The 8288-nt window shown below is 45.8% G+C and overlaps 1 protein-coding gene and 1 non-coding gene across 3 annotated transcripts in view; one reads left to right on the plus strand and one right to left on the minus strand.

Moving 5' to 3' along the window:
- TMED3 (transmembrane p24 trafficking protein 3) overlaps positions 1 to 4425 on the plus strand; it is a 64031-nt gene extending 59606 nt beyond the window's left edge. Inside the window, exon 5 of one of the 2 annotated variants that reach the window (XR_012517810.1) lies at positions 1376 to 1391. Coding sequence is in view for 1 of the 2 variants with exons in the window: in XM_074399915.1 (XP_074256016.1) it covers positions 1376 to 1663 (288 nt within the window). In the remaining variant the exon portion in view is untranslated. Of the gene's footprint in view, positions 1 to 1375 lie in introns of both variants that reach the window. The other variant, XM_074399915.1, reaches the window with a different exon arrangement.
- Positions 1162 to 1267, minus strand: LOC120368274 (U6 spliceosomal RNA). Its single transcript, XR_005582460.1, has one exon. It is a non-coding gene; the product is annotated as a U6 spliceosomal RNA (small nuclear RNA).
- Positions 4426 to 8288: the final 3863 nt, after the last annotated feature.

Here is an 8288-nt window from a genome sequence, read left to right on the forward strand (position 1 = left end):
AATCCCAGCACTTTGGGAGGCAGAGGCAGGCAGATCAGGAGGTCAGGAGTTTGAGACCAGACTGACCAACATGGTAAACCCCGTCTCTATTAAAAGTACACAAAAAATTAGCTGGGGCCTGGTGGCATATGTCTGTAATCTCAGCCACTCAGGAGGCTGAGGCAGGAGAATCGCTTGAACCCAGGAGGTGGAGGTTGCAGTGAGCCAAGATGGCACCACCGCACTCCAGCCTGGGCAACAGAGTGAGACTCCTTCTCAAAAACAAAACAAAACAAAACAAAACAAAACAAAACAAAACAAAACCATTTAATTATGCTTGCTGGTTCTGTGAGTGAGGAATTTATAAAGGGCACACAGAGAGTAACTTGTCATGACTCCATTATGTCCGGGGCCTCACCTTGAATGGCTAAGTCTGATTTAAATGGCTGGGGGCTGGGATCTTCATTCACCTGTCCTGTACCTGGCAAGGATGGCTAGTGGCCATCCCAAGTAGAAATGTCAGTCAGAACACCTATTTGTAGCCCGTCCCTGTGGCTTGGGTGTCCTCAACGCATGTAACCTCAGGGTGGTTGGATTTCTTTCATCATCCCGCTGGACTCCAGTGTGAGCGTTTCTAGTAAGCAAGGCGGACGCTGCTCGGTGATTTATGATCTAGCTTTGGAAGTCACATAGCACCCCTCCCATCACACTCTGTTGGTCAAAACGTGCACTGCACAGAGTGGTTGACACGGCTTGCGTGTGGCTGTGACCACCAGAAATGTAGTTAGCGGGAAAGTGAGACTTCGGGCAAGTAAAAGACCCATTCTGAGTTTCAAGGGCTTAGTATTCCAGGAAGAATGTCAAATATTGTATTAATAAATTTATTATATGTTGAAATAATATTTGGGATATATTTGGTTAAATAAAATATATTAACATTAATTTCACCTGTTTCTTTTTACTCCTTCTACGCAGCCACTAGAAAATTTAAAATGCCACATGTGGCTTACATTATGTTTGTGCAGGACGGTGCTGGGCAAAGCACCCTCAGAGGTAAGAGGCGGGAATGCAGACTGCACCTCTGGCAAGCATCGTGGTCAGGTTTTAAAAGCACGACACTGTTTCTCATTTACTGCTTAGCGACCCTCAACTCACTCATTTCCTTTTTTTTTTCTTTTTGAAAAAAATACGGAACGCTTCACAAATTCGCGTGTCATCCTTGCGCAGGGGCCATGCTAATCTCTCTGTATCTTTCCGATTTTAGTATATGTGCTGCCCAAGCCAGCACCATTCATTTTATTTTATTTTATTTTATTTGAAATTCATCTTCTTATTTCCTTTTCTTGTCTGCTTGCTTCATCCTTTTACTTTTCATCTAAATCTGCTTTCTCCCTAGAACTTTGTTCCTGGTTCACAGAGGCTATCTCGTCAGTATCTTCCTGAGAAGAGTTCTCTTCTGAGGACCGTGCCCCTCAGAAAGTACTGTGCACATAGCAGTCTGCTCACCTTTCTCTCATCTGCCTGGACCTGGAAAGACGGCGAACAGATCAGGACAGCGTCTTCCCCTCCTCGTGGACCAGCAGCACTGAATAAAGAACTGGCTGCCCATTTTCTGGTCAGCCCTTGGACTCGGAGCCGCAACCGATGTAAACAGACAAGATTCAAAGTGCAAACCAATCTTTGATCATTGTTGTGTGTTTCATGAAGCGTAGGTAAACAGAGTATATCCGGAGCTGAAGCTGGATACATTTTCGCCGGTTTAATTGATCTGCTTTGCAATTTGCCTCAGCTTCTCTTCTCCCAGATTCTTGCATCAGATTATCAATCAGTCAATATGCATACACATTTTTGCATTTGCCTATATTTTAATAAGATGTCAGGAGACGCATCATTAAGAGTTCTATCCAGACGACATTTTCTACCAGAACTCAGGCTATAGTTTTCAATAGAGCCGACCTTTTAGAGCAGTTTTAGATTCATGGCAAAACTGAATTAAAATACAGCTTCCATATGCCCCTCCCCCTCAGCCCCATACCCAGCCTCTCTCACTATCCACGTCCTGCACCAGAGTGGCATAGTCGTTGTAATTGACCAACGTACCTGAATACATGGCTATCACCTATCGTCCATAGTTTACATTAGAGTTCAATCTTGGCGTTGCACATTCTTTGGGTTTGGACAAATGCATAATGACATGTGTCCATCATTGTTGTATCATACAGAATAGTTTCACTGCCCTAAAACCCTCTGTGCTCTGCCTGTTCATCCCTCCTTCACCCAACCGGGGCAACCACTGATGACTCTCTCCATTGCTTTCTTTTTCCAGAATGCCATGTCGTTGGAATTATACCGTATGTAGCCTTTTCAGTTTGTTTTTTTCACTTAGTCGTATGCATTCAGGATTCTTTCATGCCATTTATTTTATTGTATTCATTTTAGAGACAGGATCTTGCTTTGTTGCCAAGGCAGTGGCATCATCACAGCTCACTGCAGCTTTGAACTCCTGGACTCAGGTGATCTGCCTGCCTCAGCTTCCCTTGGAGATGTCCTACTATCTGCGGCCTGCAAGATTTAACAGTGCTTTTTAAAAAAATTTTTATAATAATATATAAAAGGAAATATAAATGGAAATTTGCAGTAGTGGGGGACGGCAGATCTACTTTAAAAGGCAGGTCGTTTTTAAAAGCTCTATTTTCTTTTTTTTTTCTTTTTTTTTTTGAGACGGAGTTTCGCTCTTGTTACCCAGGCTGGAGTGCAATGGCGCGATCTCGGCTCATCGCAACGTCCACCTCCTGGGTTCCGGCAATTCTCTTGCCTCAGCCTCCTGAGTAGCTGGGATTACAGGCACGCACCACTATGCCCAGCTAATTTTTGTATTTTTAGTAGAGACTGGGTTTCACCATGTTGACCAGGATGGTCTCGATCTCTTGACCTCGTGATCCACCCGCCTCAGCCTCCCAAAGTGCTGGGATTACAGGCTTGAGCCACCGCGCCCGGCCTAAAAGCTCTATTTTCTAAGTTAAAACTACGAAAGCGGGGTGGGATGGGGTGGGGATTTCCATGTAAGAACTTCAGTTATTGATGATCTAAGTCTCTCGAAGTGTCTCACAGCTTCAGCGATTCTTTCAATCGGGGACGTCTGAGACTCAGGGAAGCCAGTGGTGTGGTTTGCTGGCCTTAGAGCCAGAGAGCCCATGGTGTAGATTCCAGTTCGAGGCTAAAAGCCTGAGAACCGGAAGCTGCAAGGACGGGAGAAGATCAATGCCCCAGCTCCATCAATCACGCAGTTAGTCTCCTGACTCCGCCTTTTTGTTCTAATCAGGACCTCAAGAGATTGGACGAGGCCCACCCACACCGGGGAGGGCCATCTGCTTTACTCCGTCCACCAATTCAAATGCCAGTCTCTTCCAGAGATGCCCTCACAGTCACGTCCAGAAATTGTGTTTATCCAGAAGTCTGAGCATTCCATGGCTCAGTCAGGTTTTCACATAAAACTACTCATCACAGCTGATGGGACCAGGCCTATCTACAATAGGGAGAGCCATCTGTTTTTCTCAGTCTCCCAATTTATGTATTTTTTTTTTTTTGATACAGTCTTGCTCTGTTGCCCAGGCTGGAGTGCCGTAGCACGATCTCAGCTCACTGCAACCTCCGCCTCCCCGGTTAAAGCGATTCTCCTGCCTTAGCCTCCGGTGTAGCTGGGATTACAGCCACATGCCACCACACCCAGCTAATTCTTGTATTTTTAGTAGAGATGGGGTTTTTACCATGTTGGCCGGGCTGGTCTTGAACTCCTGGCCTCAAGTGATCCACCTGCCTCGGCCTCCCAAAGTGCTGGGATTACAGGCGTGAGCCACCACGCCCAGCAAAATGTTAACCTCATTCAAAAGTACCCTCACAGAAACACGAAAATGATGCTTGGCCAAATATCTGGGGTCTTCATGGCTCACTCAAGTGGACACATACAATTACTCATCATCCCAACTGTCCTGGTGTGTCCAGGACTGAGGTTTCCCAAACTGTGACTTCCAGTGCTAAAGCTGCAGACGTCCCGGGACAAGCTGATCATCAGTTGCTTGTGTGAGTCCAAAAAACACAAGGAAGAGGAAAGAAAGGAGAAACTGAGGCATGGAGACACATAATGCTTCCAGGAGAACTGGGGGTTGGGGTCTGGAGGAGTAGGATGGTGTGTAGCAACAGACATCAGCTGGAATGGTGGCCAGGAGCCATGTGTGGAGGGGCCTTGATTTCCATGCCAGGAAATGTGTCCTTTATCCGGCATGTAATGAAGGGTTTTAAGCAAGAGAGAGACACAGTCAGATTTGCATTTTAGAAAGGTTTCTGACCTGCCTTTCCGAACTGGGCAGAACATCCCTCCGATTCATTACTCAAATACCAACCTAAATGGCCTCTGGAAAAGCTCAATAAAACTTGCATCTGTGAGAACTGTCAAGTGTAATCCTGCTCTTCTCTGCAGTGACAGTGGAAATCAGGGGGCGTGGATCTAAGCCAGCCAGGCCGACACGTGCGCGTCCGTCCCCACGGAGGCGAGGCCTCTTCCTCTCTGTGAGGTTCATTGACAGCCAATGACCCTCTCTACTTTGCAAGTGGGGTGATTTACAAGGCACACCAGGTCAGAAAATTGCTGTCCATAACCCCTCTCCTCAACATCAATGGCTTTCTGTCATACCGGGGAGAAAGTCTAAACACCACATAGCTCCTGCCTTTCTCCCCAGCCTTTCTTCTAGCTAAAAGATCTGTTGAACTTGCCATGCTCCTCCTAACCTCAGGACCTTTGCACCTGCTCTGCCTTTCCTGGACCATTCTGCTCTCACTCTCCACGGCGCTGGTCTCTCCTAATCTTTTAGTTCTCAGCTTCAATGTTGCTTCTACAATCAAACCCTCCCTTACTCCTTATCCAAGTAAGTCACTTCTGTTATTCTTTGTCACAGTACCTGTTTGTTTTCTTCCTGGCTTCTTTGGTAAGCTGGAGTCACTTCATGTACTATGTATTTAATTATTTCTCATCCATCTCCCTTACTAAACTACGGGCATGATAGAGGCAGGGATATTGGCTGCCTTGTTTGCCGTCACATCCCCAGTACCTAGAACACTGACCGCCTGGCACATAATAGACATTTGGTAAACATTTGTTGATTAAATGAGCAATGTGAAAATGACATCTAGGGTCTAGAGCTGATGAGCGCCTTCTCGTTATACCTAAGAGACAGGAAAACAGGAGGGAAAGTGATTATTACAATGTGATCATTTTAGTACAATTCTGTGTATATAAAAATTATCTCATTTAATGAGAAATGAACAGGAGACTGATGTTGTTTTTCTGACTTTGTCACCACTGTAAGTATTGGTATTTTCTTCTGTAAAGTGAGGGCGTTGGATTACTTAATGCCAAGGGACCTTTCCATGTCTGATCTTCCACAACAATGTAACAAGCTGTGAGGGTGAATAATAATTGCCATGTGGTGACATTACTATTATGAGCATGTGGCATACATTGCCTCTGCTCTTGAAGCTGGTCTGCTAAGGTAGGCATTCTAGCACCCCATTTTCCAGACCAGGAACTGAGTTTCAGAGAAACTACATACCATCCTAGGACAAAACAGCCCGAAGGTAATAAAAATCGGACTTAAACTCAGGTCTGTTCTATCCCCAAGTCCCATATATATTTTTTTTTCCATGGGGGAGTGACTACTGTGTGTCTTAGAATTTTTATTTACTTTCTACAGTAATTGATTTTCGGTGCCTAGAATATTTCCTGACACGGACTGGGCACTCAATAAATATGAGTTGAAGGACTACATGTATGATTGAATGAATGAAATCAAACACTTAAGTACTAGTATTCATATTCATTTCTTTATATATATATATAATTTTTTATTGCATTTTAGGTTTTGGGGTACATGTGAAGAACATGCAAGATTGTTGCATAGGTACACACATGGCAGTGTGGTTTGCTGCCTTCCTTCCCCTCACCTGTATCTGTCATTTCTCCCCATGCTATCTCTTCCCACCTCCTCACCCTCCCATCCCTCCCCCATTTCCCCCCAACGGACCCCAGTGTGTAGTGCTCCCCTCCCTGTGTCCATGTGTTCTCATTGTTCAACACCCGCCTATGAGTGAGAATACGTGGTGTTTGATTTTCTGCTCTTGTGTCAGTTTGCTGAGAATGATGGTTTCCAGGTTCATCCATGTCCCTACAAAGGACACAAACTCGTCATTTTTTATGGCTGTGTAATATTCCATGGTGTATATGTGCCACATTTTCCCTATCCAGTCTATCATCGATGGGCATTTGGGTTGGTTCCAGGTCTTTGCTATTGTAAACAGTGCTGCAATGAACATTCGTGTGCATGTGTCCTTATAGTAGAATGATTTATAATCCTTTGGATATATACCCAGTAATGGGATTGCTGGGTCAAATGGGATTTCTATTTTTAGGTCCTTGAGGAATCACCACACTGTCTTCCACAATCGTTGAATTAATTTACATTCCCACCAACAGTGTAAAAGTGTTCCTATTTGTCCACATCCTCTCCAGCATCTGTTGTCTCCAGATTTTTTAATGATCACCATTCTTAATGGCATAATGCCTGAGACATGCTCTGGCATGTAGCAGCCGCTTGACAAATATGCAAGAATTTGTATTTTGATTTAGCAAAGAAGGAAAGATCAGTGTTTTCTTTACAGGAATATGAGGTAGATGACAGTAAGAGATAGAAGCCTATAGGAGGAGCAGAAGGATTTCCCAGGCCAGTGATTCTCAACCAGGAGTGGCTTTGCCCCCAGGAGACATTTGGCAATGTCCGGAGACATCCTGGCTTGTCACATTGGAGTCCCTACTGGCACCTGGTGGGTAGAGAGCAGGGATGTTGAACAGAACAGCTCCCCAAACAAAGGATTATTCATTCCCAAATGTCAATAGGGCGAAGATTCAGAAGCCCTGTCCTCACCGCGTGTGGAAGGACGAACAGGGACATGGGGCGGTGTGAAAGCGTTGCTTCACCTTTCTGCCTCTGAGTACCAGTAACCGCAAAAAACGACAAAGGGAAAAGAGAAACGAAGGTGGAAGAATCGGAATAAAGGTTTTCCTGTCAAACCACTTCTACAACGGGGTGTGTCGGGTGGGGATGCTTAGTACCATTTTCAAGCAGATGTGGTTAGCAATTGAAATCTCATCGATAGGTTTTTTTTAGGCGAAGTTAGAAAGTCCCTTTGGAGGAGGCATTCTTCATGAGGAGTATCCTCAGGGGCCCTTCTTGGTTGGCAAAGGAGCAGTGATGGAGTGAGGGCAGGAAAGGAGGTCATCGTCTTGGCCTCAGTTTCCCCAGAAAGAAAAACCTGTGGCAAAGGCTTTTGGGAAGGTGGTTTATTTTGAGACCTCAGGGATCAGGAGGAGGGGAGAGGGAGCATGCAGAGGGAAGGAGAAGCTGATCAAGATGGCATTCTTCAGTGGGTCGCTGCTGTGGATGGCGAGGGCTCCACTCTACTGGGACCTCAGGAGCAGGAGAGAATGTGCCTCACAGATGTCCACCAGACACCAAAGAGTGGAGCATTTATTTGCTGACTCCTGTGGCCCAAGGGTCCAGTTATCTCTGGGCCATTAACTTTGTCCAGCCCCCAGGTTACACATGTGTGGGTGAATGCCGGGTGGGTTCATGCAGATGGCTCATGCTGAGGTTTTAGAGAATCCCAGAAGCAGAAAGGGAGAGATTCATAACAGAGCCAAGTCTTGGTCCTGCCAGGTCATACCTGCACAGAGCTGATTGCCCCAGCAATTGCTGGGGTGAAAGGTGGGCCGAGAAGTCAGAGACAAAGCATAAGAGATGCCTGACACAGCCCAGTCCTCACACTGTTTGGGCCACAGAGCCTTGTGAAGGAGTTTCCTCAAGGCTTGATACAGGGCCAGGCGTGGCAACTCACACCTATAATCCTAGCACTTTGGGAGGCTGACACGGGTGGATCGCTTGAGGCCAGGAGTTCGAGACCAGCCTAGTCAACATAGAGAAACCCTGTTTAGTACTGCTCAAAAGAAAAAAAAAAAAATGTCAGCCAGCCAGGTGTGGTGGCACGTGCCTGTAGTTCCAGCTACTTGGGAAGGCTGAGGCACAAGAATTATTTAAGCCCAAGAAGCAGAAGTTGCAGTGAGCTGAGATCACATTACTGCACTCCAGCCTGAGTGACAGCAAGACTTTGTCTCAAAAAAAAGAAAAGAAAGAAAGATTGATACAGAGGGGTCAGCAGAACAAGCTATACAGTCCCTGCTGCTGTAACTTGGCCTGAGGCAG

This window comes from Saimiri boliviensis, chromosome 5 (genome assembly GCF_048565385.1).
Source record: "Saimiri boliviensis isolate mSaiBol1 chromosome 5, mSaiBol1.pri, whole genome shotgun sequence".
Classification (NCBI taxonomy): domain Eukaryota; kingdom Metazoa; phylum Chordata; class Mammalia; order Primates; family Cebidae; genus Saimiri; species Saimiri boliviensis.